This window comes from Anopheles arabiensis, chromosome 2, assembly GCF_016920715.1.
Source record: "Anopheles arabiensis isolate DONGOLA chromosome 2, AaraD3, whole genome shotgun sequence".
NCBI classification, from domain to species: domain Eukaryota; kingdom Metazoa; phylum Arthropoda; class Insecta; order Diptera; family Culicidae; genus Anopheles; species Anopheles arabiensis.
This window is the reverse complement of record NC_053517.1, coordinates 96,140,407-96,168,083: the sequence shown is the minus strand read 5'-3', so window position 1 is coordinate 96,168,083 and position 27,677 is coordinate 96,140,407. Positions and strand designations below refer to the sequence as shown.

At 45.1% G+C, this 27,677-nt stretch overlaps 4 protein-coding genes and 17 non-coding genes across 23 annotated transcripts in view; 2 read left to right on the top strand and 19 right to left on the bottom strand.

Annotated features, from left to right (window-relative positions):
* Nucleotides 1–9: 9 nt before the first annotated feature.
* On the bottom strand, nucleotides 10–82 carry Trnav-aac. Its single transcript has one exon. It is a non-coding gene; the product is annotated as a tRNA-Val (tRNA).
* A 152-nt stretch (nucleotides 83–234) lies between these two features.
* Trnav-cac lies at nucleotides 235–307 on the bottom strand. Its single transcript has one exon. It is a non-coding gene; the product is annotated as a tRNA-Val (tRNA).
* A 386-nt stretch (nucleotides 308–693) lies between these two features.
* Nucleotides 694–766, bottom strand: Trnav-cac. The gene has a single exon. It is a non-coding gene; the product is annotated as a tRNA-Val (tRNA).
* Nucleotides 767–918: 152 nt separating this feature from the next.
* Nucleotides 919–991, bottom strand: Trnav-cac. The gene has a single exon. It is a non-coding gene; the product is annotated as a tRNA-Val (tRNA).
* A 152-nt stretch (nucleotides 992–1,143) lies between these two features.
* Nucleotides 1,144–1,216, bottom strand: Trnav-cac. The gene has a single exon. It is a non-coding gene; the product is annotated as a tRNA-Val (tRNA).
* Nucleotides 1,217–1,368: 152 nt separating this feature from the next.
* Trnav-cac lies at nucleotides 1,369–1,441 on the bottom strand. Its single transcript has one exon. It is a non-coding gene; the product is annotated as a tRNA-Val (tRNA).
* Nucleotides 1,442–1,602: 161 nt separating this feature from the next.
* Nucleotides 1,603–1,675, bottom strand: Trnav-aac. Its single transcript has one exon. It is a non-coding gene; the product is annotated as a tRNA-Val (tRNA).
* Nucleotides 1,676–1,836: 161 nt separating this feature from the next.
* Nucleotides 1,837–1,909, bottom strand: Trnav-cac. The gene has a single exon. It is a non-coding gene; the product is annotated as a tRNA-Val (tRNA).
* A 152-nt stretch (nucleotides 1,910–2,061) lies between these two features.
* On the bottom strand, nucleotides 2,062–2,134 carry Trnav-cac. Its single transcript has one exon. It is a non-coding gene; the product is annotated as a tRNA-Val (tRNA).
* A 152-nt stretch (nucleotides 2,135–2,286) lies between these two features.
* On the bottom strand, nucleotides 2,287–2,359 carry Trnav-cac. The gene has a single exon. It is a non-coding gene; the product is annotated as a tRNA-Val (tRNA).
* A 152-nt stretch (nucleotides 2,360–2,511) lies between these two features.
* Nucleotides 2,512–2,584, bottom strand: Trnav-cac. Its single transcript has one exon. It is a non-coding gene; the product is annotated as a tRNA-Val (tRNA).
* Nucleotides 2,585–2,745: 161 nt separating this feature from the next.
* On the bottom strand, nucleotides 2,746–2,818 carry Trnav-aac. Its single transcript has one exon. It is a non-coding gene; the product is annotated as a tRNA-Val (tRNA).
* Nucleotides 2,819–2,979: 161 nt separating this feature from the next.
* Trnav-aac lies at nucleotides 2,980–3,052 on the bottom strand. Its single transcript has one exon. It is a non-coding gene; the product is annotated as a tRNA-Val (tRNA).
* Nucleotides 3,053–3,213: 161 nt separating this feature from the next.
* On the bottom strand, nucleotides 3,214–3,286 carry Trnav-cac. Its single transcript has one exon. It is a non-coding gene; the product is annotated as a tRNA-Val (tRNA).
* Nucleotides 3,287–3,447: 161 nt separating this feature from the next.
* Nucleotides 3,448–3,520, bottom strand: Trnav-cac. Its single transcript has one exon. It is a non-coding gene; the product is annotated as a tRNA-Val (tRNA).
* A 161-nt stretch (nucleotides 3,521–3,681) lies between these two features.
* On the bottom strand, nucleotides 3,682–3,754 carry Trnav-cac. The gene has a single exon. It is a non-coding gene; the product is annotated as a tRNA-Val (tRNA).
* Nucleotides 3,755–3,824: 70 nt separating this feature from the next.
* Nucleotides 3,825–5,433, bottom strand: LOC120896054 (adult-specific cuticular protein ACP-20-like). Its single transcript, XM_040299870.1, has 2 exons — nucleotides 5,284–5,433; nucleotides 3,825–4,859 (listed from the first exon to the last, which is right to left on the bottom strand). Exons 1-2 carry the CDS (start codon nucleotides 5,299–5,301, stop codon nucleotides 4,278–4,280), a joined length of 600 nt encoding a protein of 199 aa, XP_040155804.1. The 5' UTR covers nucleotides 5,302–5,433; the 3' UTR covers nucleotides 3,825–4,277.
* A 7,314-nt stretch (nucleotides 5,434–12,747) lies between these two features.
* On the bottom strand, nucleotides 12,748–12,830 carry Trnal-cag. The gene has a single exon. It is a non-coding gene; the product is annotated as a tRNA-Leu (tRNA).
* Nucleotides 12,831–14,696: 1,866 nt separating this feature from the next.
* Nucleotides 14,697–17,383, top strand: LOC120896304. The gene is made up of 3 exons (XM_040300309.1): nucleotides 14,697–16,115; nucleotides 16,197–16,371; nucleotides 16,433–17,383. The coding sequence occupies exons 1-3, from the start codon at nucleotides 15,049–15,051 to the stop codon at nucleotides 17,213–17,215; spliced, it is 2,025 nt and encodes a 674-aa protein (XP_040156243.1). The 5' UTR covers nucleotides 14,697–15,048; the 3' UTR covers nucleotides 17,216–17,383.
* LOC120896303 (intraflagellar transport protein 88 homolog) lies at nucleotides 17,241–20,966 on the bottom strand. The gene is made up of 4 exons (XM_040300308.1): nucleotides 19,970–20,966; nucleotides 19,560–19,904; nucleotides 18,659–19,487; nucleotides 17,241–17,654 (listed from the first exon to the last, which is right to left on the bottom strand). Exons 1-4 carry the CDS (start codon nucleotides 20,933–20,935, stop codon nucleotides 17,368–17,370), a joined length of 2,427 nt encoding a protein of 808 aa, XP_040156242.1. The 5' UTR covers nucleotides 20,936–20,966; the 3' UTR covers nucleotides 17,241–17,367.
* Nucleotides 20,967–21,548: 582 nt separating this feature from the next.
* The window catches only part of LOC120898463 (bifunctional heparan sulfate N-deacetylase/N-sulfotransferase), a 181,687-nt gene continuing 175,558 nt past the window's right edge, over nucleotides 21,549–27,677 (top strand). For 2 of the 3 annotated variants that reach the window (XM_040304382.1, XM_040304364.1), the window contains exon 1: nucleotides 21,549–22,877. The gene's annotated coding sequence lies outside the window, so the exon portion shown is untranslated. Of the gene's footprint in view, nucleotides 22,878–23,028; nucleotides 23,139–27,677 lie in introns of all 3 variants that reach the window. The other variant, XM_040304373.1, reaches the window with a different exon arrangement.

Sequence of the window (27,677 nt, the reverse complement as noted above, 5' to 3'; positions counted from 1 at the left end):
TGTCATTGCTGTTTCCGCCCGGGATCGAACCGGGGGCCTTCTGCGTGTTAGGCAGATGTGATAACCGCTACACCACGGAAACCTCTATTGTTTCCTCGTCAGCTTCACCTCTGGGCCAATGGATCAACACCAACCGCAACAATAATATCACACAATCACCACAATCGCTTGTGATCTTCTGTGATAAAACAGTCATCGACATTCTTGCCAACTGCTGATCAAGACTGTCATTGCTGTTTCCGCCCGGGATCGAACCGGGGACCTTCTGCGTGTGAAGCAGACGTGATAACCGCTACACCACGGAAACCTCTATTGTTTCCTCGTCAGCTTCACCTCTGGGCCAATGGATCAACACCAACCGCAACAATAATATCACACAATCACCACAATCGCTTGTGATCTTCTGCAATAAAACAGTCATCGACTTTCTTGTCGACTGCTGATCGTGACTGTCATTGCTGTTTCCGCCCGGGATCGAACCGGGGGCCTTCTGCGAGTTAGGCAGATGTGATAACCGCTACACCACGGAAACCTCTATTGTTTCCTCGTCAGCTTCTCCTCTGGGCCAATGGATCAACACTAACCGCAACAATAATATCACACAATTACCACAATGGTTTGTGATCTTCTATATCGACTGCGACAAAACAGTCATCGACTTTCTTGTCGACTGCTGATCGTGACTGTCATTGCTGTTTCCGCCCGGGATCGAACCGGGGGCCTTCTGCGTGTGAAGCAGACGTGATAACCGCTACACCACGGAAACCTCTATTGTTTCCTCGTCAGCTTCACCTCTGGGCCAATGGATCAGCACCAACCGCAACAATAATATCACACAATCACCACAATGGCTTGTGATCTTCTGCAATAAAACAGTCATCTACATTCTTGCCAACTGCTGATCAAGACTGTCATTGCTGTTTCCGCCCGGGATCGAACCGGGGACCTTCTGCGTGTGAAGCAGACGTGATAACCGCTACACCACGGAAACCTCTATTGTTTCCTCGTCAGCTTCACCTCTGGGCCAATGGATCAACACCAACCGCAACAATAATATCACACAATCACCACAATCGCTTGTGATCTTCTGCAATAAAACAGTCATCGACTTTCTTGTCGACTGCTGATCGTGACTGTCATTGCTGTTTCCGCCCGGGATCGAACCGGGGGCCTTCTGCGTGTGAAGCAGACGTGATAACCGCTACACCACGGAAACCTCTATTGTTTCCTCGTCAGCTTCACCTCTGGGCCAATGAACCAACACCAACCGCAACAATAATATCACACAATCACCACAATGGCTTGTGATCTTCTGTGATAAAACAGTCATCGACATTCTTGTCAACTGCTGATCGTGACTGTCATTGCTGTTTCCGCCCGGGATCGAACCGGGGGCCTTCTGCGTGTGAAGCAGACGTGATAACCGCTACACCACGGAAACCTCTATTGTTTCCTCGTCAGCTTCACCTCTGGGCCAATGGACCAACACCAACCACAACAATAATATCTTACAATCATCACAATGGCTTATGATCTTCTATATCGACTGCGACAAAACAGTCATCGACTTTCTTGTCGACTGCTGATCGTGACTGTCATTGCTGTTTCCGCCCGGGATCGAACCGGGGGCCTTCTGCGTGTTAGGCAGATGTGATAACCGCTACACCACGGAAACCTCTATTGTTTCCTCGTCCGCTTCACCTCTGGGCCAATGGATCAACACTAATCGCAACAATAATATCACACAATTACCACAATGGTTTGTGATCTTCTATATCGACTGCGACAAAACAGTCATCGACATTCTTGTCAACTGCTGATCATGACTGTCATTGCTGTTTCCGCCCGGGATCGAACCGGGGGCCTTCTGCGTGTGAAGCAGACGTGATAACCGCTACACCACGGAAACCTCTATTGTTTCCTCGTCAGCTTCACCTCTGGGCCAATGGATCAACACCAACCGCAACAATAATATCACACAATCACCACAATCGCTTGTGATCTTCTGTGATAAAACAGTCATCGACATTCTTGTCAACTGCTGATCAAGACTGTCATTGCTGTTTCCGCCCGGGATCGAACCGGGGACCTTCTGCGTGTGAAGCAGACGTGATAACCGCTACACCACGGAAACCTCTATTGTTTTCTCGTCAGCTTCACCTCTGGGCCAATGGATCAACACCAACCGCAACAATAATATCACACAATCACCACAATGGCTTGTGATCTTCTGCAATAAAACAGTCATCGACTTTCTTGTCGACTGCTGATCGTGACTGTCATTGCTGTTTCCGCCCGGGATCGAACCGGGGGCCTTCTGCGTGTGAAGCAGACGTGATAACCGCTACACCACGGAAACCTCTATTGTTTCCTCGTCAGCTTCACCTCTGGGCCAATGAACCAACACCAACCGCAACAATAATATCACACAATCACCACAATGGCTTGTGATCTTCTGTGATAAAACAGTCATAGACTTTCTTGTCAACTGCTGATCAAGACTGTCATTGCTGTTTCCGCCCGGGATCGAACCGGGGGCCTTCTGCGTGTGAAGCAGACGTGATAACCGCTACACCACGGAAACCTCTATTGTTTCCTCGTCCGCTTCACCTCTGGGCCAATGGACCAACACCAACCACAACAATAATATCACCCAATCACCACAATCGCTTGTGATCTTCTGTAACGCCTGCGACAAAACAGTCATCGACATTCTTGTCAACTGCTAATCAAGACTGTCATTGCTGTTTCCGCCCGGGATCGAACCGGGGGCCTTCTGCGTGTTAGGCAGATGTGATAACCGCTACACCACGGAAACCTCTATTGTTTCCTCGTCAGCATCACCTATGGGTCAAAGGATTAACACCAACCGCAACAATAATATCCCACAATCACCACAATGGCTTGTGATCTTCTATATCGACTGTGACAAAACAGTCATCGACATTCGTGTCAACTGCTGATCATGACTGTCATTGCTGTTTCCGCCCGGGATCGAACCGGGGGCCTTCTGCGTGTTAGGCAGATGTGATAACCGCTACACCACGGAAACCTCTATTGTTTCCTCGTCAGCTTCACCTCTGGGCCAAGGGATCAACACCAACCGCAACAATAATATCACACAATCACCACAATCGCTTGTAATCTCCTATATCGACAGCGACAAAACAGTCATCGACATTCTTGTCAACTGCTGATCATGACTGTCATTGCTGTTTCCGCCCGGGATCGAACCGGGGGCCTTCTGCGTGTGAAGCAGACGTGATAACCGCTACACCACGGAAACCTCTATTGTTTCCTCGTCATCTTCACCTCTGGGGTAAGGGATCAACATCAACCGCAACAATAATATCACCCAATCACCACAATCGCTTGTGATCTCCTATATCGACAGCGACAAAACAGTCATCGACATTCTTGTCAACTGCTGATCATGACTGTCATTGCTGTTTCCGCCCGGGATCGAACCGGGGGCCTTCTGCGTGTGAAGCAGACGTGATAACCGCTACACCACGGAAACCTCTATTGTTTCCTAGTCAGCTTCACCTCTGGGCCAAGGGATCAACACCAACCGCAACAATAATATCACCCAATCACCACAATCGCTTGTGATCTCCTATATCGACTGCGACAAAACAGTCATCGACATTCTTGTCAACTGCTGATCATGACTGTCATTGCTGTTTCCGCCCGGGATCGAACCGGGGGCCTTCTGCGTGTGAAGCAGACGTGATAACCGCTACACTACGGAAACCTCTATTGTTTTTTCGACTTGTTAGTGTTCCGTTGCGATGTAGCCATCGTTGGAAAAAGAAATAATTACATTCAATTGAATAATTTTTATTCCTTTCTCCCAGCACAGGAGAGTCGCTCTTTTCATTTGGTTTTACACGAAACTACTACACTAGTTAACATTCCCCTTTAGGGTACATGTGCATCGTAAAACTGCTTTTGCTGGTCAACCTTGCACCTACGGTGCCAAATTACCCTGCCGAAGCTTACAAGGAAATCAAAGTTATGAGTGAAATTGTTAAAGCAGAAGATAATCTTAAAGAAAGAGTCGATCAGCCTAGGAACATTGTTCAACGCTTAGAGCAAGCATCGTTTAAAAAAAAGCATCGGAAGTAGAGTATTCTTGTCAGTTCTATTCCAAACTCCCACCACCTTCCGGTAGCAGGGATGTGGATTTCTTCTCTTTCCTCTACTGCGGGGTATCGTGGTAATGCTGATCGTTTCATTCACTGCTGAACAGCCTGCCACCGATCTATTTATCGTTCCTAGTGGTAGTACTCTTCCTGCGCTCCCTCCTCAGCACCCTCCGCACCGTAGGACGATTCACCGCCGTAGGTCTGCTGTTCCGCGCCACCGTACGCCTTGTGCTCGTCCTGGTGCTGATGGTGGAACTGGTGCTGGTGCTGGTGGGCGCTCTGCGATGCCGCCTCGTGGGCCAGCTTGGTCAGCTCCTCCTCGTGCAGTGGCTTTCCATCGATCAACACTTCAGCCTGGAATCCGCTGTGCTTGTTCGAGCTGTACTTGACCGTGCGCAGTTTGCCGTCCGGCTGGTGCAGGCTGTACTCGCCGTGCAGCTCGTCCTCGTGCCGGTGCTCCTTGCGGCTCTGCGAGACCTTGCTTTTCGGGTCCTCCACGCCGTACTCGAACACGTAGTCCGGCTTCGCAACATAGTCGATCTGGTGCCCGTGCCCGTGCTTGTCCTCGACGTGGATCTCGTGCGCCGGCCCACTGACCGGTCCGCTGAACTTGGCGTACGAGTAGCCGACGCTGTGGTGGTGTCCGTGATGCTCCTCCTCGCCGCCATACTCGCAGGCAGCGACTGACAGCAGCGCCAGGCAGGCAACGGTCTGTAATAAGAAAAAAGCACACCAGTGAAACCATCGGTTAAGATCATCGGTCGTTGCACAGGCCGGCACGTTTGTTCAGCACTAGCTGGCAAAAATGTATTTGCATAACGCTTCACCACACTTGCTAGGGATTAGGTCACTCTGAGCACTGTGATATAACTGTCACATTCTATAGTTTTTGCCGTCATTCATCGCTAGCGCGTTACTAAGCTTCCTGATCTGCAGTGCGCTTAATTGCAAAACCAAACCGTACAGTTCATTGTTCATCACTTTCACTCGCAACGCAGGCGGTACACTTTGACTACTTTCGCTCCGCTGTGTCTATTATCACTCGCAGTGGACAGCACTATTAGCTTGCTCATTAATGTCCCGCCGACCTGCACTGCACTGTACAATCGCACACCACACTATCAATCAAACCCACCTTGAATAGAAAAGCCATCGTTTCTGTTGTGATTTTTCTGGTTTTTTCTTTATTCCACTTTCCTGTGCACGAACTGCGGTCGATCTAGCTGACTATTGCTTCTTACTTCGATGGAAAGCACTGCTCGACTGTACCATTCCCGGTGGCGCACCACAATATTTATACCACCCTGCCCGAAACAATAGACGCGCGCTGCACCGAAAATGCGTTTTTCGCTAGTTTGCTGCAGCGCTCCCTAAAAACCACCGCTACCAACCACTACTACTGGCCTGCCCGCTCCGAACCAAACGATTTCGATGCCGATGGGGCGGTGGAAGCCAGACGACGAACCCTTTCCCTCGCTCCCTCGGTACAACAGCCGGCAGGAGCTTTGAGCTCACGAAAGGCGTGTAAAAATAGCTACCACTACAACAACAACAAAAAAGTGTTATTTAAGAAAAGCCGCGAATTACACACACACACATGCACGAGCGGCAGGCAGGGGGCAGAAGGGCGCGACGGCATGACGGCGCGCGTTAAGTTTGATTATTTAATGCTGGAAAAGCGTAGGGAAAATCGAATCGCGACCGCGACGACGACGAGCATCGGTGTGCAAAAGAAAGGACCGGGTGCGCGCGACCGGTGCCGAATGAAACGGAGGCAAAAACCCATGGCTACAAACCCGTCGCAGCCGACGGCCGCCACCGGGCAGGGAAGTGATGTGACGTGAAAAGCGAGCGTGTGAGGCATACATGAAGATTACATTAAATGAAACATACATACACACACACAAAAAAAACAATGAACCGAGTCGTCCGAAATGATAGCAATCGCTTGATGATGCTTGACGGAATGCAGCGCGAAGGTTTGCCAATTTAGAGCAAGGGATATGGAAAACGATTAAAATATCGGTTCGATAGTTAAAGATCGAACCGGAGGAGCTGATAATGATTAGAGCGATTATTGGTAACGGATCTATTATCATGTTTCTTTTTGGAAAAAAATTGGAAACATTATCGAAATAAAAAAATGAAAGAAATGAAACGACTAAAAAATGTTTTTAATTAAAAAAATGATAAAATAAGACAAACTTTATGAAGCAGCAAAAGAAGAATTGATAATGCAAGCAATGGAGCAATGAAAGAATGAATTGATGTTAGCAAAATGAAATGAAATAAACGACGAATGAATTGAGTAAAACCATTTTTGAATAATTTTATGAAACCATTATAATCAAAGACGAAAAGTGAATGCAATATACAGTGGCCGGCAATATAAAGTGGCCACTACTTACAATTTTACATTTTTTCCATGTATTCCGTGAAAAATGAAGTTATTGTACTGCTTTATTTTTTGATACATTGTTCACGATATGTTTAAGAATGCGCAGTACCATAGCATGACAAAAATGAGAAGTTTGCTTCAAGAAAAAATATGTTTTCCAAAATTGATCAAAATCACTGTGCCAAAATAAAGTGCCCACTTTATTCATTCTACAGAAAATATTTTTCTAAACAAATATAACATCAAACATATAGTTTATATGCGTTCCTCTCGCATTCTTTACATGTTCGAGGATCTTTGACTTTATTTTTTTTTTTATTTGCACATATTTGGCATTTGTTCTTCTTAGGAGTATTTCAGAGCTTTAACATATTTTGTTATTCCTAATCACGTCATTCTCACCACATTTGCATCAAAATTTGCACACGAAATCTCGATAGGATTAAAGTTAAGACTAAGTGGGAGCCATTTAAGAAGTTTTATTCGATTTGATTGAAAAAAAAAATAAAAAATTCTTCGTGTATAACTTGAGTCGTCTTCCTTTTGTAACATAAATTTATTTACTAACTCCGTATTTTTCACAGAAAACAGATAAATTCACACAGGATACTTATATAGGTATAAGTTTTCATTATGCCGTCGATTCATAACATGCTCCCCACTCCTCGGATAGAAAACCCCTCCCTGGTCATCACATTGCACCCTTCATACACATAGGTTTGTTGGATCGCGTCTAGTTATTTTTGAACATCAGTTCTCATTTGGACTCATCTGTCCAAATACCAGTTTTTCAACAATCTAACGATATATCTGAATGTTCTTGATCATATTGAAGCCAATTGGCTTTGTTAGATTGCTGTAGCTCGAGCGAGGAAGTTGAAGGACGCCACATCTAACGGGCAGTAAATTACGAAAATTGCAATGTGATAGCTAGGGGGTGTTTATCTTTAGAAGTAGCGTAAAAACTGGTGTGAATCGAAAGTACAACTATGGCTGATACCTTTTTTAACATTCTTCATCAATACTTTGGGATATTTCTTTTAAAAAAATGGGGTTTGAAAACTAAAAACATGTTCCTACAAGCTAGCATCTCAACACACACAATCAATACAAAAAACATTTCTCTATTAGTATCGTATGAAACACCTTGCATGTCCTCCATGAAGTCTAAATCTTGGTTCCATCGAGAATTTGAGGCAGATTCTATGTGCGAAGGTGGATAAAACTGGTGTCACAAACAAATAAATTTAAATTTAAAGCTCTTGATAACGCTTGAGAAGAACCATATGCAAAAACTAGATGCAGAACTAGATAAACCTTTAAAAAATAGAAAAAAATACGCCAAAGATCCTCGAACATGTAAAGAATGCAAGAAAAACGCATATAAATTATAAGTTTGGTGTTATATTTGTTCAGAAAAATATTTTCTGTAGAATGAATAAAGTGGGCACTTTATTTTGGCACAGTGATTTTGATCAATTTTGGAAAACATATTTTTTCTTGAAGCTAACTTCTCATTTTTGCCATGTTATGGTACTGCGCATTCTTAAGCATATCACGAACAATGTTTCAAAAAATAAAGCAGTACAATAACTTCATTTTTCACTGAAAAAATGGAAAAAATGTAAAATTGTAAGTAGTGGCCACTTTATATTGCCGGCCACTGTATCAACATTGTATAAAATTGATAAGGAAGCACAACTAGCTTTGTTAAAATAACGCAGTTTAAATAACTAAAAACAAAAAAATAGAATAAAAGAAAAATAAAAGCAGAAAGAACCTAAATTAGCCACAAAAGTAATCATTCACCAGTGCGTAAATCCAAAAACGGCCATTACATCGAGCAATGCTTAATCCGGGTGAATTATTTCATACCTACCAAATTAACCACATTTAACCGCACACACGTGTTACCATTGTAGACGGATTACACGCCATTAGATGTAAGCAGCAGCTATTTTCATGTTTGAGTTTTTTTTTACCACCGCAATCGGTTCCAGCACATCGTCAGCGCTTATAAGCGTTACGCTACTACGCAGTTTATGCGCAACGTGCCGTACACCTTTGCATTATCATCCTGTGCCTCCTAGGCTGGTGAAGATGAAGATTGATTATCGTTATTCATGAATGGACGCATGTTGGCAAACGAGAAAGATGCTCGATGCTTGTCGATATAAGTCGCCCGTAGCTCATGGCGACCGGAAGCAACCTTTCGGGTGGCCGGCGTTGCAACTAACCAAACGGAGAGGCCCTAAACGCAGCGCTCCAACTGGGCAACAATGCACCTAATTAGGCGAAGCATAAAGTTGGCTTAAAATTAATTAATAACGTACCCATGGTGAGGAAAGGGAGGCCGATGCCATTGCTGACGGTGGCGCTTTTACTGTACTTACACGATCCGCATCCGTTCGTGGGTCGTTATTTGTGTACGTTTTTTTTTTCTCTTCTTCCTCTCTTCTTCTATCATTCAAATATTTACAACAACAAACTATTATGACTTATGCTAAGGATGATACATATCATGCACAGCGCTTTCGTATGAGCTTCACGCCCATCACATCAGCTTCGACGCTGCTCGAATCGATTAACATTGTTGCTCATTAAAATAAATCACCACGGCTATCGGGAAGTGGTATAAAAATTTGTTCAATCAATCAAACTTTCCTTGTGGTGTAATACAATCTAAATGTGAAAGCGATTTTGTAAAAAAAAGTGAAAGAAAACGAGTATCATTCTTATGTTTCCATTTTATCTATAATTTGTTTAAGTTAAAAGTTTACTTTTGATATTTTTCATTATTTTTAGCTCGTAACGCCATCCATGTTTTTGCTTCTTTGATTGCATTTTCACTCATACCTTTTTTATTCTTATTTTGATAGCTTATTTCAATCTTTCATTTGTTTTAAAGGTTTTTATCTCTCTTTTTACTATATTACAATTGATATTTCATCGCTCGTTTTCTTTTTTCTTATGTTTTTGTCCGGCTAAGCAACAGAAAAAACAATTGTAATTTGTCATGTCTGCATTAAACAATAAACAAAATTAGCATAAACCATGAAAATGAAAAGCTGAAAACAGACCTAAAAACTTGAAGAGTTTAAAAACTCAACATTACAATCCAAAAACGAATGAAAATAATAAAAATCTGAAAGAGCAGAGGAAAAATTAACACATTTTAAATTCATACAATATTCTGTTAATTACTACTTAATTACTTAATTAAAAAAAATCATGAATACAATCAAACTTAATACAAATTAGTTTATACAATAAACAATTAATGTAAAGCATGAAAACGAAAAGCTGAAAACATACCTTAAAACTTAAAGAGCTTTAAAATTCAACATAACAATACAAAAATGAATGAAAATAATAAAAATCTGACAGGCCAGAAGAAAAATGAACGCACTTCGAATTATTATTATTATTATTATTATTATTATTCAGTCATGTACAATTGATGTAAAGTAACTTTGCGAAACTAATATGTTTCTAGCGCAGACTACCGAGCCAAATGATTTCCCTGAAAAAAAAAATTACTCGAACTTCCCGAACCACAGTACCTGCTGTCAATTTGTGAAACATGGTCCATTACACAGAATCAGTCAACGTGAACGCGCAGTCTGGCGCAGGTCTGGGCAGTGGAGTACCGCCGTGCCGCCAAAAACCGATCGATCACTAACATAATCATCCATCGCGTCACCGCATTTCACTCGCACTCGCCGTTGTGGTTGCGGTAATGCAGTAATGGTGGCGCAAATAGTTCGACATGTTGGCGAGTTGTTTTTTCTTTCTTACTTTCCTCGTAGTCCAACAAATCCTAGACGGTTTTGTACTTGTACTGGAGCATTTTTTTTTTCCTCTTCACCACAGTAATGAATTGTAGCGAATTGTTGTGTGATTGTGTAAAAGGAGTTCACGCTAGTTTCGCATTAGGCAGTATTTGGGTCTTTGGCTAGGGCAGGCAACCAAGCCATGCGGGTTTTGGTATGATTCGCGAAAATGCGATCGTTTTGTAGTGCTGCTGCCTTGTGTTTGCTCAGGCGCTGTGAAGCGTCCCCGGGGGTGAATTTGGAATTTGCGAAATTTTTGCGAACGATTGTTCAAAGTTGTGCCGAAGGAATGGTGGAATGCTGCTAATTAATTTCCGTCCTATGCGCATTTCTTTCGATTGTTTTCTGTTTCCCGGCTAGCGGTTCGAGTGAACGCCAAATGTAACGCATCAAATTCAATCAAACACATCAGATACGAGTTAATTGGATATTGAGGTTAGTTTGCGAACCTTTTTACTTTTAGTCTTGAAGTTTGAGTGAAGCTACAATACCGTTAATTTTAGAATTTAAAATATAAATAAATTAAATATTCTTATACAAGATCAGTTAATGGTCGCCTTTAGCTAGCTTTAGGAATCGATAAGACTTTTTTTGTATTAATTTACCAAATTTTGTTTAAAGCCTTATGCTTTATTTGCATCTTCACTGGTTTTTGATGCAACATTTCTTATTTCTTTTACCTTTTTTACCCCTTCTCTGCACCGAACCCACCGTTTGCCATTTTCCGTACCACAGCAACACACTTTTCCCTTTTACGCTCCTTTCCCGGCACACGAAAGTGACAACCGGTGCTATCGGGCGGGAAATTGATTTCTGTCAATCTGGAGCACATCCACCGTCAATCTGGAGCACATCCACCGTAAAGTTGCCCAGCTTCTGAAACCAATTTCCACTCCCCCCCCCCCCCCCCCCCCGGGATGCCTTCGTGTCTCCCGCCAGCTCGATAGCAGCAGGGAGTTAACAAAACATACCACCATACCAAAGAAAATACTGCAAATCATGCCAACGATGACGACAATGGGGGCCGGGATGACTTGCCGGTGCTGCCGTTTTTCTTTCTCTCTCGCTTTTGGCACTAATCATCATCGACCGTGTTTTGCGCGCGCCTGACTTTGATGAACAATTTCGTACGAATCTTGATCCCGCGCGATTTTGATCGCCCCACCAATTGCATAATATACATGCGTTCGTGTTTGAGGTTATTTCTCTAGTCCGTAGACACCTTCTTCGTAGATCCTCCACCCCACACACCATATGGGGTGTACTTTCTTTATGGCTTATTTTCCATTCGACCCACAGCTGGGACGGTGAAAAAAACAACGAGCTGCCAAGTTAAGCGCACTGTGCCGGCAAATGCACTGGGCATACCGGCGCAATTGTTGCTGCGCACCGACGAGACGCTTACCGACAGCATCGTCAGCATAAAAATCGTGCACTGTTGCGAAGCATCGAGCGCAAATGGTCCGCAATGGTTTGTGATGCGGTGGTTGCACTATTAATTGTATTAAACAAACTGTAATAACTAAAAATGAGCCCTCTCCCACTTGGGTGAATGTTGCTGACATGATGCGTACAGATAATTGATCCAGTTTCGGTAAATTAACATCGTTTGCCCAACCGTAGGGAACAAGGTGTCAACATTGCCAGTGCATTACTGTTGCGAGCAGTAGTGGAATCGGTTTGGTAATTGTAAGCAGTCAAGTGCTGTCAAGTTAAGTATTAAAAGGAGAAAATGGAATGTAGGGTATTTTTAACAACAAATTACCAACTAAACGAACGCGAAGCAACAATCCAAAACGGGACTTCCCAAATTCCCTTAGAATCTACTACGGAACCTAGATTGAAAACGATCTACTACCGATCTTATCACAAACCTACGTGTCTATCGAACAAACTAGAGACTTCTGAACAGTTTAATGCATTGATCTCATCGGTGCCATATATCAAAAGCTCACGATGGCTTGCAAAATGAATAGAAAATAAACTAGAATAGCAAAAAGCTCGAGTGATATGATGTTATGGTGTTAACAATATTTAAAAAAAAATATTAAAATAGCGATTCAGATAGACAGACAGAAATACTCTTTCCTGTCTCTGAGTATCACGAGAATGATTCGCACCCAATTTGCTTCATTTTCCCTCTCGTCGTATTTTATTCTAAGTTTGTACGGTTATTTTTAAACTGCAGGAGTAAAAAACATGTTGCACTGCACACATCCGGATTGATGCGAGAAGAGAATATAAAATATGAGAGGCAGAGAGTAGTACTGGTTGAGATTAAAGGCTGACACTTTCCCTGGCGTGTTTGTTTGCGGTATATACTTGTCGTTGCCGATCATACGCTGATTGAACAAAAAAGTGCTCCAATTGTCAGAAGTGGGATTCGAACCCACGCCTACAGAGTAGACTACGACCTGAACGTAGCGCCTTAGACCGCTCGGCCATCCTGACATGTTGCGTTGATGACGCTTAGAACCAATCAGATTATGGAGCAACAATACAGTGATTTGATGTTTGCGGGATTCTGGGATTCTTTTACGATTCGACGTGAATCAATTTCATGAAATTGCCTATAATAAAAATGATAAATATAATGAAAATAAGAGTGTTTACTATTAAATCAGGTACTTTTTGCCATTGCACTGTTTTGCATTTAACAACAGTCAGAAATGGTATCTGAACGATTTACTCCAATAATTTTAGTATCACAAACGTATTCCAATGTATAAAATTGCAATAAAACCAATTTCATCCTGTCCCAAGCATAATGTTTGGATTGAAGAATATTTGAAGAAATGATTAAACGTGAATACGTGAATATATGCGTACGTTTGTCTTATTTATTGTAAAATAATTAATATGGCCCGTTCAGAAGGTTACACAAAGAGATTTCAAGGTTCCCGTTAGCTCCGAAGTGAACGATGATAAAACGCTTACAAATTCAATACATATCCGGAACGACTGAGGGACTATTATTTAACTGAAAAAAAAAACTATAACCCTTGCTGAATCCATACCGGTTCGGAAACTGATTGTGAACCGGGCTTTTAATGGTATAATAAAAAACGGGCCATCGCAAGACTAAGAATACACAAATACAGCTATCCTTTTTCTTTACTTTTTAAACAATACAAAAAAACTTCAACTTTGAATGTTTATTTTGTACGTTCAACACGTAGAGTATGTTCGCGAATTACGCAGTTCACGACACACGCAATTTTCTAAATTTGACAGATCTAATGTCAAATCAATACAATTTGATTAAAAAAATGTCCGATGCAGTATAAATCACAAATCTCCTAGAAAAAATATTCTACTTAAAAGCCATTAATGTTCAAAGCATGGGTGCAGGAATCGCATTTATTAAAAAAAGTGTATAAAAATACTACATTTAAAAAAATGTATAAAAGCAGCAATTAAAAAGAAATCGAATGATAAACTATATTTAAGCCGAGCCAAGTGAAACGCAACTTACATCGATATTCAAGTTACGAGTATTCTTCGAGTATCTCGAAATAGATTGTATTATTGCGGCCAAGATTTAAGCGAACAAACATTTTGCGACCAACATTTAAGCGAACAAAAATTTTCCGCCCAAATTTATGCGACCAAGATTTTTGCGACCATCACTCCTGCGGGCGTGCGGGCAGCCGTGCAGAAAAATCAAAATTGTTTGATTCTGATACGAACGTCTCACGAGGCGTAAACTCAAAAAGTTTACGCTTGATTTGTATGGAAGAGTGTAAACTTCCTGTCAAAAGATTATAGGGTTGTATGGCTGAAATCCAATTTACGCCAAAGTTTACGCTTCGTGTGACGTCCGTATGACGCATACGGTTTTAAGCTGTCACCTACAGCGGGTGTCAAATTCCAAACAATAAAAAAACGCACGCACGCTGGAAGGAGCAATTACCGCTACCTTACAGACGCATTTATGTAACTTGTTGTTGATGTTGATGTTGTTGCATCATTGAAGTCATTTACGACTCCTGTAGGCTGATTAATCTTCACAGGCTAAAAATAAAGGTAGCACTTTAAATTACAAAGATGTTTCCTGAATGATATTCTGGTTGCTAAAATTGAATGATAATTGAAACAAAACAGCTGATAAATCATATTTTATTTATAAAACATAGCCAAAGAACATAAATTGATTTTTTATTTAACGGAATTTTTTTATTCAAATATGTGGTGTAGTGTGGTCACCGTTTTATTTGAATTGCTGTCAAATTGTTTGTATTATCCGTTTCTGTCGATTATCCGGCTGTAACTACGGATACAGGGTTTGCCACGATGTATTGGTTGGTTCCCATTATTTTTGGTGGCTTTCCATCTTTTTGTGGCGTCTTCGCACGGTTTTCTGGGCGTTTTTCAGAATTTTTTGGTTCAATTGTATTGATATCCGATCGGACGATCCCAATAAATTATGGGAACGAACCAAAAATCTATGAGACACGATGATTAAATCGCGAGTCGAGCCCAAAACATGTTCGGTACTGACCAATAAATCGTGGCAAACCCTGTAATCGAGAATGTAGCAGTGTTTCGCGCGACGTTTGTGTAAGTTTCTGTTGAAATCGAAACAAGCGCGACGCTCTGTGTTGTGTATCAAAAAGTTTGTGTTGTACCGGTGCTATGCTTGTTAAAATCAACCAAATATTCCCAGAAAATGTCCACTGTAAAACGTATCACGCGCAACGCTTCTCGGGCCGCAAGCAAATCACGCGCACAAACTGAAGCCGCGCTCCGAAACAGTTCGCGAAGTAGCGCGAAAGACAAACTGCGAAACATTACCAACACGATCGGAATGTCAACCGGCGAGGAAGTGGCGGGTGCGGGTGGTGATCCACCAGCGAAAAAGAAGCGAAAATCCGACCCCATCAACAATCTTCCCTGCAGCGCATCACCACCGTTCGCGATGGCTGCTGCTGCCGCCCCATCCCAGTCCGAGCTGGTGCCGTTCGAAAAGCTGCTGCTCGTGCTGGGCAGGAACTACTTCGACGTTTGCCAGCGGCTAGCGCTGGACTATGTGCCGCGCTGCGTCCACAGCATCACCGACTGTGCCCAGCGTCACGCGAACAAGCGCAGCCCGCGGGCAAAGTGCGTCGGCTCGTTGCGGCAGTTGAGCACGCACGACCAGCTGCTCGAGCATCGGCCGGATCAGTTCGTCGAGTTCGTAAACCAAGCGAGCCTGCGGCAGGAGTTTATCGATGCGGAGCTGTTCGTGGCGGGGCTGCAGCTGATGCTAACGTTTAACCGTCCGTCGGAAGAGCTGCGGGTAGATTACGGTGTTGCGGAGATAGTGGACGGGACGGGCGAGGCGCTGGAAACGTGCCTGGAACACTTCCCGCCGTGTCGGTGGGATTTGCGGCCGGCCTATCAGCGGATCGTGATGGGCCGGCTCGATGCAGCGTGCTTTGGGCGGTGCGATCAGCGCGAGGGACTGTTCCGGAACGTGCTGCATCTGATCGAGCGTGGCATTGAGACGCACCAGGAAGAAGGGGCAGGCAATCGGCGCGTTGCAGCCGGTTCGAAAAAAGGCACGACCCGTCGTCGAACGTCCGAAGAGGAGGATGATGATGCGATGATGTACAACTACAACACGTGGATGCTGACCAACCGGATGTGTTACGATTTCGATCGGCTGGCGCGCCCGGAACGCTTCCAGCGGTTGTTTGCGGTGCTGCGCGTGTTGGTCAAGCTGCTCGAGATGGACTTTGCCATGTGGATGCTGCGGTAAGACGGAAGACAAGCATGTGTAAAGCGATTAATATGCTAACAGTTTGATTGGATCTTTTTCTCCGCCCCTCGAAACAGCAATCCGACCAGAACGCAACATAACCTATGCAATCCCACGCGCAATCCACTGGTGGCGCAGCTCTTCTGGAACGGAGACTACGGCAGCGTGAATCTGTTCGTCAAAAAGCTTTTCCAAATGTTTATCAACATGAATGCGCTTCATTACCCGCAAGAGGACATCGCTGTCGTATCGGTAAGCAAGAGAAAATGAATTTAAACAGTAAGATATTCAAACACAATCTCCGCCTTTTTAGCGCCTGCTGAACATTCTCACGGTGGCGGTGAACCTGAGCGAGTTTCAGCATAGCGACGGCCAGATCGAGTACCCGTGTGCCAAAGACAACAGTCAGCACTACGCCCGTCAGCTGTGGAAAACGCTCGAAGCGTCCGGCTACTTCAGTATTACGCTCGCGCTCCGGACGATCCGTAACCTGCGTTCGCCTTTCCTGCGGTTGCGCCTGTCCGAGCACCTGCTGCAGAAGCTGAACCGTGGCGCACGCCTGTCCACTGTGCGCTGCTTCTTTAAGCAGCTGCACGAGCGCTGCTGGCTAGAGTGTAGCGACCAAGAGCCGGCGGAAGCGGGCGACGCCCAGCAAACCGAACCCAACCACTATCCGGTGCTAAATGCGCACCGAACGCGCCCGAAAGCTACCGAAATGCATCAGAAGCAGTACGTTGAGCTGCTGCTGACCGGGCTTCGGGCGTACTGTGATATGCACCAGCTGCCGGCCTACTTCCGGGAAATTATGACCCGTCCCGTGCAGGGTGGTGGCTCCCGTGCCTCCCCTTCGGACGAGAGTGTACCCGCCGACGGGACACGCATTGTCGTGCCGAAAGCCGTGGACGACGAGCGGATGATTTTCCGAGGCATTGCCATCAGCGCCGACCTGGTGCTGGAGTACCGTGATGACATCAAGTACCTGCTTTTGATCGAGCAACAGCTAAAAACGCTCCAGTCGGCTGAGGAACGGGCACTGTTTGGGGATTGGTTTGCATTCCTGTCGGAAGTGGATCCCACGATGGGGGCAGCTTCGTGATACCGTAATTAGGTTTAGCTGTATGTCTGTTTTTTATATTATTATTTTTAAATTAACCATCACTATTTATGAGCGGCAAGAAGTGTTAAAAACTTCTAAGAGTTACAAACAAAAGCAAAAGCCAGCAATAAAGGATTACCAGCCCATCATGATTAAGCGGGCAGCAGATCGATCGTATTAATTTCTTCGTCCGACTCATCGTCGAAGGTGAGATTCTTGCGCACGCCGGTACGTGGACGCTCCTGCGGTGGGCCGAGCGGATCCGCATAGCCGTAGCCGGCGTGTGGCGTAAAGTTGTTGCTGTACTCGGGCGAAACGTCCGCACTCTTGGACGGGAGGCCGGCGGACGAGTGGGCCGAACCCGTACCGGTGCCGGGCGGTTGATAGCCCTCATGGCCGGCCGAACGCACGCTGTAATCGCCGCTAGACATACGGGAACCTAAAGCGAATGTAAAGGGAGGAGGATTGATATGTTTAAATACCTTACAATTACTTTTGTAACATCCCAACTAGTGGTGGGAGCTTGGAATTGGACCTAACGGATTCTGGAGCCGATTTCGATACTGCATGCGAATCCGATTCAGGTGCCGATTCTCGAGCCAATTTCGGAGATTAGCGAATTCATTCCGGATTCCGAAGTCGACTCCGAATCCGGAAACGGACACGGCACAGGAATGAGAGTTAGATCCGGAATCGGATTCGACCTGCGAATCGTAATTTGCTCCGGAAACGGAATAAGAATTGACTCCAGAATTGGATATAGCTCGGGAATGAGAATCAGTTCTTGAATATAAATAAGAAGTTTCAGTAGAGAAATCAGTCTGGGAATCTCCATGAGAATGGATTGTTCGGACAAGTACATTTTGATTCTTTGCGGCTATCAATACGTAGCATGATTGGACCCAAACGCCGATTCTTATGGAGATGCCAAAACCAACTCCGATTTCGATTCCGGACCCGATTCCGATTCCAGAGCCAGCTTTCGAGTCTTTTCCGTACTCGATTCCGGAAACTGATTCCGGACCTACGATCCGGTATTGTTCTGGAATCGATTCCGGATCGTAGGTTCGGAGCCTGCCGGAATCGATTCCGACGAAAACTTCATTATTCCCATCAATAATCCAAACGTCCCTTTTTATGGAGATGCCAAAACTGATTCCAATTTCGAAGCCGATTCTGATTTGGGAGCCAATTCCGATTTCAGAGCCGCTTTCGATTCCGGAACCTGTTGTGATTCCGGACCCAATTTCGGAGATGATTCCGATTCCGAAACCGATTCCGGAGTCGATTCCGATTCTGAAGCCGATTCCGAAGCCGATTCCGGAATCGATTCCGAGGAAAACATCATTTTTCCCATCACTAATCCCAAGGCTTAAAGATTACGCTAACACTCTGTATCTCGTCCTTCAGCAAAAAAAAAACAAACCCCACTGCCATACTCACTGCCCGAGTTGGTCGGCCGCGAGGTACCAATCCTCTGTCGAACCTCCTTCTGCTTCTCCAGCTTCTGCAGCTCCCCGCTGTACCGCTCGTACAGCTCCCCATTGCCCTGCGACTGGGCCAGATGCATCAGCGCCCGCAAGCAGTCCGTATTGTCCGGATAAATCTCGTGTATCATGCGGAACAGTGCCATCGACCGTTGCTGATTGCCAATGCGCCGATAGCACCCAGCAATGCGCAACAGATAGTACGGATCGAGCGGGTTGCGCAGCACGGCCTTCTCGTAAAACCCGATCGCCTTCTCGACCACCTGCAGCTCGATGTAGTGCGAGCAGAGCCAGTTGACGACGGTCGCCTCGATCGGATAGATGCGGTACGATTCGTGGTGATAGTGGTACGCCTGCTGCCGCTCCCCGTCCGCCTCGTACAGCTCGCCAATCTTCTGGATGATCCGGTGGTCCTGCTGCACCAGGCTGAGCAGCTGCAGGTAGTACTCCAGAGCCGTACCGACATCGCCGAGCGCGTCGTACAGGCTGGCGATCTGGTACAGCACCTCCGGGTGCTGCTCGTGCCCCAGGCTCGAGATGAGCTTGCGGAAGTAGATCAGCGCACTGTTGTGGTCGCCCAGCTGCTTGAAGATCAGCCCCATGTTGTACAGTGCCTCGAACGAGGTGGAATCGATGTCGAGCGCGCTGGTAAACATCAGCTTGGCCGTTTCGTAGTCCGCCCTCATGTAGCAGCAGACGCCGCTGTTGATGAAAGCGGCCGGGCAGTAGCTGTCGATCTTTTTCGCCGCCTCAGCATAGTTTTCCGCTGCGGCTACGTCTTTTTTCTAGAGAAAAGAACAGAAAGGAAGAGGATCATCAGGTGTTTCGTGTGCCCCAGACTCAACCATTCCCCTTACCAGTATGTAAATGAAGCTCAAATTAATGGCCGCATTGATCGCAATGTTGGATTCCTTCTTTTCAAAGTACTTCAGCGTATCGATCGCTTGCTGAAAGTCGTCCTGCTTCAGATATATGACTGCCTTCTTCAGCTCCAGATCGGTCGCCAACGATGAAAAGTACGAGTTCTTGATCGTTTCCACGCACCAGCTATACCCATCGTTGAAGTAATCGTCAATGATCGTAGAAATGAGGTTCGCCGAGATCAGGATGTTCTTCTCCGCCAGATGACGCAGCTTGCGCTCGTAGCTATGCAGCTCGTCCGACTTGATCATCTCATTGATGTACTCGTACGCAGGATTTGACTGTGGGAAATAGATAGTGAAATAGAGCTGATATCCCCAGCAAGACCCCACTCTCCTGCACTTACATTCGCCTGGAACGCTTTCTCCTCCTCGTTGTAATCGATCTGGATGTCCAGCAGCAGCTGAAAGGCGTGCTTGATCTTCTCCACATCGCCCAGCGCGTAGTAGCACAGGATCAGATGCAGCCCCGTCTTCAGATCGCCCTTCTCCGACATGATAAACTCGAAGCTGGTCGCCGCATCCGAGTACTGGCCCATCCGGATAAACAGTATCCCAATGTTGTGCGTTATCTTCAGCCGCAGCTCCTTCTGATTGCCCGGCACCTGGTCCAGCGCCATCCGGTACATCTTGATCGCCTTCGTGTACAGTCCGAGCTGGAAGTAAATGTTGCCCATGTTGATCTTCAGCCGGTTAACGTTCGGGAACATCTTGTTCTTCGTCATCAGCGTGTACGTGTTCAGCGCCTCGATGTACATCTCGTTCTTCGCGTACACGTTGGCCAGATTGAACAGCACGAAAAACGTCAGATCGAAGTTGTGCGTGTAGGTGCCACCGTCCTGGTCGCGCATCCGCAGCAGCGTCCGGTCGAGCGAGGACGCCTCCTTCGCCTTCGCCAGGCTGGTCGCCATGTCCGGCTTGCCGCCCGTGCTGGCCACGATCGATTCCTCCAGCAGGGCGTAGATCTTTGTCTCCAGATTCTTGTACCGCTGTTCGGGCGTTTCCTCCTTCCGGTTTTCCATCACCACGATCTTCTTCGCCGCCTGGTTGAGCGGGTCGAACAGTTTGGAGTTGTGGGACGAGTAGCCGACCGGCCGGATCGCGGTGGAGGGCCGTGCCATTGCGGTGGTCGGTTCGGCCGAACCGAGCTTGTCCCCGTTCCAGAAGAACTTGGGCGTGGTAGCCTTCTTGCCGTAGCTGGACGTGCGGACCGCATTCTGGAACGCTTGATCTTCTTTCGCGTCGTAGTTGAACAGTTTATTGGTAACTCCACTAAAGCCACCGTAAATGTCGTCATCAAAATTAGAACTCATTGCTGAGCGAAAATTTACTTCATCTGCAGAGTTGAGAAAATAGTTGTGAAATTTTCAAGCGAAGGCTTGTCTATTTGTTGATGGCAGACACGTTTCCACAGCAACGGAACAGTTCACGGTCAATATTGTTTTTAATTCCACATTTCATACTCGAAATCAGCCCCAGGGAATTAATTTTAAATAAATATATTTTTAGTTTAATACAATACATAATTAAGCAAAAAAACATCCCGAAACATGATTTCTTTGCTTGTTTTCTGAAAATGTAACGAGCATTGAATTTTGAATTTCAAACTTTGACAGCCGCACAGTGGTTTGTGTTGATCGCAACTGTCAAACGTTGATGTAGCGGTGTGAGTGAACTTTAGGCACTGTGGCCCTGTCATGCGTTCACGTACTAGTGTGAGTGCACCACACAACCTTACCTCGTACCACCTACACGCGATTTCGGCCTATTCCTCCCTGCAAGAGCGAGCGAGAGCGAAGTACATCCCAAAACACATACACACCACACACAGTGATAGCTTCACACGAGCGCGCGCGCGCGCTTGCGAGTGTGTGTGCGTGTGTTTGGGCCAGTGTCAGTAAAGTGTCAAATCCGCGCAGCATATTTTGCGTGTAGCCAGCACAACCCCCGAAACAGGACCGACGACGACGGCACCGGAGAGGTGTGAGCATTGCATGAATCGACGGCGATTCCTCCGCACGCGCGCGCCTGTTGTTTCGATCGAACCGTCAGACGGGACGCACATATCGGGACTCGATTTTCCGGCCCCACCAGCAAGACACAGGTGTGCAGTGTGTGTGTGTGTGGTGGTGGAAAACTCCGCGTTTCATTATCGCGTCTGTGTGTTATTTATCAACTTGTGTTCATTTCCGTGCGTCCAAATGGGCAGACGACGGGAAGCCAGCCAGCATCTAGCAAGCTCCGCTGTGTGCTGTGTTATTGACGTCCTTGAGCAGTGCCGTGTATATTGTTGTGACCGTCGGTACACGGCGTAAAGTGTAAAGAACAAATTGCCGAAAAACAGAACGACACACACAGCGACTCGTTCGTGATTGCTCGATTTGTGTTGGCTCGATTGCTGAACCAAGGTGAAGGCGAAGAGTGTTTTCTCCCTGGCCTGCCTGCCCGAGCGCCATTGCCAATTGAACCCACCGAAATCGATTGTTTGTTTGTGCAACTGTGACGTCTACAGAGCTGTGCTGTGAGCGCCCTCCGCCGGCCATTGCAGCGCAATCCAAAACAAACACCTTCCAGCGAACCATAAAAAAAAACAACATTGCCGTCTAACCATTACAACAAACAATAACAAGGAGCCACCGGGTGCCAAAAATTCCATCACACGAGCCTGCTCGTGTGGTGCGTCAGTGGCACAGCTCGCCCAAGTGTCCGGTTTGCCCAGTGGCTGGCTGCATCCTCCATTCAACATCTATCGAAATTTCGGTGCTTTTGCTCTCATCTCCTTCCGAATTGACAGTTGTGTGCCGTCATTCGTCGTAGTGTGCAGCAGTGTTAGTGGTGTGTGTGTGTGCGTGTGTATTTTTGCACGGAAGCTGTGACAAGGTGGAAGCGCGCACAAGTGTACAAGTGTGTGAGTGCAGTGTGATTGTGTGTGTTTGTAGTATGAAACTCGTGCAAAATGAAATGAGTATTTTAGAAGCGCTTGCGAAAGTATTTTTGCGTTAATGTTTGCCCTATAGAACGGGCCTGCGTGTGTGTGTGTGTGGCCGTGAAAGCGAGAGTGTAAACGCGCCGTCGAACCGTCAACAGTGGTGCAGGTGAATTTACCGCGTTTGCTGGTGTGTGTGCGTGTGTGTGTTGGTGTACGATTGTTTGTTCCGTTTTGTGCTTGTATGTGGTGTGCGCGCTTGTGCACCATCGTTACCGGTGTGTGTGTGTGTGCGTGTGTAAACGAGGCGCAAAGCTGCAGTAGTGTAGGTAGGTAAACAAAAGCAAAAGCCTCTGTCTCTGCTCTGTCAGCAGATCTCGTTCGCACCTTCTCTTTCTCGCACGGTGCGTTGGCCCCCCTATTGGCCTGTCTTTTTTGCTCTCTGCACTGTTTGTGTGTGTTTCTTGTATCGTCAACCAGTTTGCGAAGGGAACGGAGAAAAACACGCATGCTTTGATCGGGACCAGAGATCATCATCTCTTGCTTGCGCGGGCGAGGAGGGCACGAAATTTTGACGGCTGTATGTTTATGTAAGTATTTAAGGCCATTTCCGGGCGGCTAGCCGGGTGCGGAGTGCATCAGCCGGTCGGGCACGACGAAAATGATCGTTTTCCATCGCGCTGCACCGGTTTTCGGGAAAATAATGGTGGGAAAAAAATGTGCAACCGAAAAGCTTTCCCACACACACAAACACGTGTGGTGCAGGAAAAACTAATGCTTCGCACGGTGTGTGTGTGTGCTTGTGTGCCGGTTTGTCGCATTGCCTCGAGCTTTGTGCGTAGGATTTCCTTCTCCGACGCCTTCAACCCACCCACTGGTTGACGTTGGCCCCGCGCGATCGGTATTTTTTTTTTTGCATTCATACGGCCACGAGATATGGCATATGCCGGCGCAACTAAATGGGCCGGTTTTTCTATTCACTCGCCCCCTCCCGAGAGGGACAGGCACCCACTATGTTAGGGACGCTTTTCGGTTGCGCTGGAAGCATATTCCGTTCGCCCACGGCCGCCGGTGCGAGAAAGCCGTTTTTGTGTGGGCAGTGATGGTGATGGTCATACCACCTTCAAGCCACGGCCGTGGTGCGTCATCATTATGAATGACCTATGCTGCTGTCCTCTCTATCTCTTTCTGTGAAGCGTGTGTCTACGTGGTGGATCGTTTATGCCGGTGGTAAAAGCACACCAAGCTAACAGCATTAAAATAGAAGATAAGTCCCACTTATCGAGGACTTTGAAGGACCCGCTTAACCTCAACCGCCTTGTCCAGTCGGTCCCGTTAGTTTGGGGTGCAACCCTTTCCCTTGCAACAACAAAAAAGCCCCCGCATTCATTGCCCCCCCCCCCCCCCATTAGCATCCCTTGTGGCCGCTTTCCGCCGACATATCGGAACCGGATTTAAAGGGGGAATGGTGGGACGAACATGGGGAGCCGCAACCGGCCGCGCAACCGCGCCATTTATGCTGCGGTTTGTTTTGCTGTAAATGATCCCCCGGTACTTCTCTTTTGCTCTGTTTGCTCTTGTTTGGTTTGGCTGTTTGTTTCCATACCGTTTGACACTGGAGAGCTATTTCCGGGACAGAAAACTACGGAGGGCTTGCGGGGCGCTCTGTGTGTCAGCAGAAAAGGTTCGTTTGGGAGCTCGTTTGCCACAATTTGCGTTTTTTTTTCTCTTCTATCGTCCGTATTTTGTGGTTTATGTGCTTCAGGGTGCACTTGAAGGGACGCCAATTGTTAACGGATTTCCAATTTCCCGTTTTTTGGCGTTCATGGTGTGTGTGTGTGTGCAATTTGGGCTTTAATGATAAAAATTACATAATTTCCATGCATTTATTACGTAGCAAATAAAGCTATACACTATCTTGAGCGGATTTTTTTAAACTTATCTTGTCTAATATCCTTTTTTTGCGGATTATTTGTTAAGCTTTTATGGTGTTTTATTTATTGTTTTTAAATTAAATAATCAATATAATTAATCATTATTATTTGTGAGCTGCAATTACAAATATGAGTACAGTTTTTCTTCAATTCAAGCCATACTTGAGTTGCAGGAATTTTACATTTAGACAGTTCTGTCAAATTAGTACAATTTTCTTCTTCAACAATAATCAAATGCAATATAAATTGCATTTTTGAAAAATGTTTGATATTGGTAAAACGTCAGAATCACCCAAACTTGCTACACTAATTGTATCACACCGTTTTCGAGCCCAAATAAGCAATGATAAGCTGCTTTTGAACATTGTTCAACTGTAACTTAACATTTGACGTCTTACTGAAATACTGATGCCTTTCTAAACAATGTTCGATCGAATACGGTGTAATTAAGTAAATAATTACATAGCAGTATTACATTTTATATTAAGAACACCATTTATCAACCATGTTTTGGCTGAAAACATACGACATACGACTTACGCGAAAATCCGCGCTACAGTGTCACTCCAAGTCACTTTCGAATGTTTGAATTGCTATTCACCGCGTGCTAGATGTTAATCTACGTCAATCTGATATTTCATTTCCATCATCATACTTTTTAATTTCTTCAGCATGATTTTCAACACGTCTCAGGCTGGATTGAGTTTGACAGTTCTTGGATCTGTGTTGAAAATCATGTGTTGAAACTCAAATTTCATTTTGAAACGAATAAACCATTCGACAGCTGTTGAAAAACATCTTGCATGCGGTGAAAAACATCTTGGATGTGCACATTCGAAAGTGACTTGGAAAACCCTGTAGCTGCGAATGTCTCCGGTACGCCATTATTCGCGTAACTCGGGGAAAGACTGTATAACAAATTAAGAGTTCACACTCAAGAGGCGCGCAAAGTTAACATACAAACGCGTAGTGAAAATGTAGGCAATTAAAAGCACTGATCATCGAACAGGTTGTTTCTCGTTTGACTAAATAAGCATCATTTGATTTGCAACTGCATACGGGTATGGTATGATGGAGGACCACTATGCTTCATAATTGAAATGGCTCTCCGAATCGCTTAATTTTCCGACCCAACGTAAAACTGGTTCTCTTTAATTAATCTGCAGCAAGAGTTTCACATTTGCTTCTTGTAATTTGTAATTTGTAACGTGTGCTGTGTGAAAATAGTTTAATGTGTGGTACTTCAACGAATGGAAGAGTTGCGTGTGATGCCTAAAGCACAAAGGTAAAACCATTTCTTAGTCCTCAATTTTTCACAAATTTCCTCGATTTTGGGTATGCTGAAGCAAGCAAAAATAATCAAATGTAGAGCAAAAAAACTATATTATTATTCAAACACATTTGTTCATTCTTCTACTTAAAACACTCCTGTGCTTAAAAAACAAAATATTCTAACCAAACAGTTTTAAGGCTGCACATTTGTTGTAATTATATATCAGTTCCCGGAGGCACTCTGTGAGCATTCAGTTCCCTTGAACGACCTACATTCGTCGAAAATAAGAAGTTTTTTGGTTTCATTTCATGGGGGTTAATTCCTTGAAGCGAGGGTATTCGCATCATTATGGTGAGGGTTTCTCTCAACTCACGGGCCTGCCCCAGCACAACATATTTTGCAAACAAAACTGTATTTTAATTACAATCGTTACAATGGTTCCGTTTCATACTTCTACTTCAAAACCCTTGCCCATTCCCAATGCTTAGTTTGACGATAACACACCGCACAATAGTCGCCGATGAATCAGCTGCACTTATCGTGTGGGACGTGCTTTTTTGATTAAAAGCGTGCTGTGCTGTTTCGGTTTCGCGCTGATTTATGTTTACCACCAATTCAAACGCCAAATAAACACCAATCGTGCCTCAGGGGTAGCGCAAAATCATCCCAAATCGTTGCCATTGCTCTTATCAGTTTTATGACTTCGACTCTCTGAGGGGGCAACGTTCGAACAAAATCATCTCGCATGCCTGAGACACACAGGTCTTCTTTGCCTTTTTTTTCGCTCGCTTTACATTTTTTGCTCCGCGTTTGATTGCTCTGCCTCGCTGTGACTGCCAAATACACCGGATCTGTAATGGCAAACAAATGTATGTGTGCCCGCTGACGTAACTGTGTGTGTGTGTGTCTCACGTTCGCGCTCTAGCCGCAGACGGAGGGTGTGCTGACACTAGCGCGTGCAATGCAAAGGGAAATAAGTCAGTAAAGTCACGTTCCTTTCTAAGCGAATTAATATTTTGGAAACAATTCGGCACAAGAGGGGCCGCGGCTTTGTGCGTAATATTGGGTTGAGGTCTACCGGTGTGAGATGTTTTTTTTTTTCGTTTTTCTTTCAAACACTTGGGCTAGAAACCCATCACTCAAGTATTCAAATTTTCAGCAATTCTGCTCTTTGCCGCTTCTTGCACACATAGCTAGATGTACGGCCAGTGAAAGATAAATGAGCCGCTGGTGGTACTTAAAAAAAAAAAAACAAAACAAAACAAAATTCATCAGGCCGCGGATGCCAAGGTTTTCCAGGTTTTATGCTGTAGCCTGCTGGACGGATCAGTTCGTGATCGGAACGGAGGAAGTGCGTGTTTATCGGGAAGGTGGAAAACGGAAGTTAGGACACACAAAAACCGGCTCACGAAATCCTATTATTCCGTGCCGATAAGTTGCGGTCAGTAAAAATTTGTTTGCATTTTTTTTGGGCAGGAAACTTTGTGGGAAATGAAAATATTTGTTTTTTTTTTTTTTTTTTTTTTTTTGCGGGTAGGATTTGCTGGTTGGTTTATTGTCTGGATTGAGAGGAAATGGAGGTTTTTAGTGGTAATTTTTATTGTTGATGTAATTAAATTTCAGAAATATTCAAATCGTTGAAAAAAGTTAAAATTACTCCCAAAATTGACTATATTGTTCTATCGAATATTTGATATAGTCAAATGTACAAATCATTTTATTTTCTTTTTGCAAAATTTCCACAACAAGTCCAGGATAGTCTCCTACAGAACGTCTTCCAGAGTGCTTTTTGCTGCTTGGAGGATGTAGCATCTTTATCTTATAGCGACCAATAGCTTATTGCTTACATTTTATTTTCTTATTACGTCTTATTAGAAATCATTCCATTGGTCAAGCCACCCGTCAAACCAAATTTCACGTAG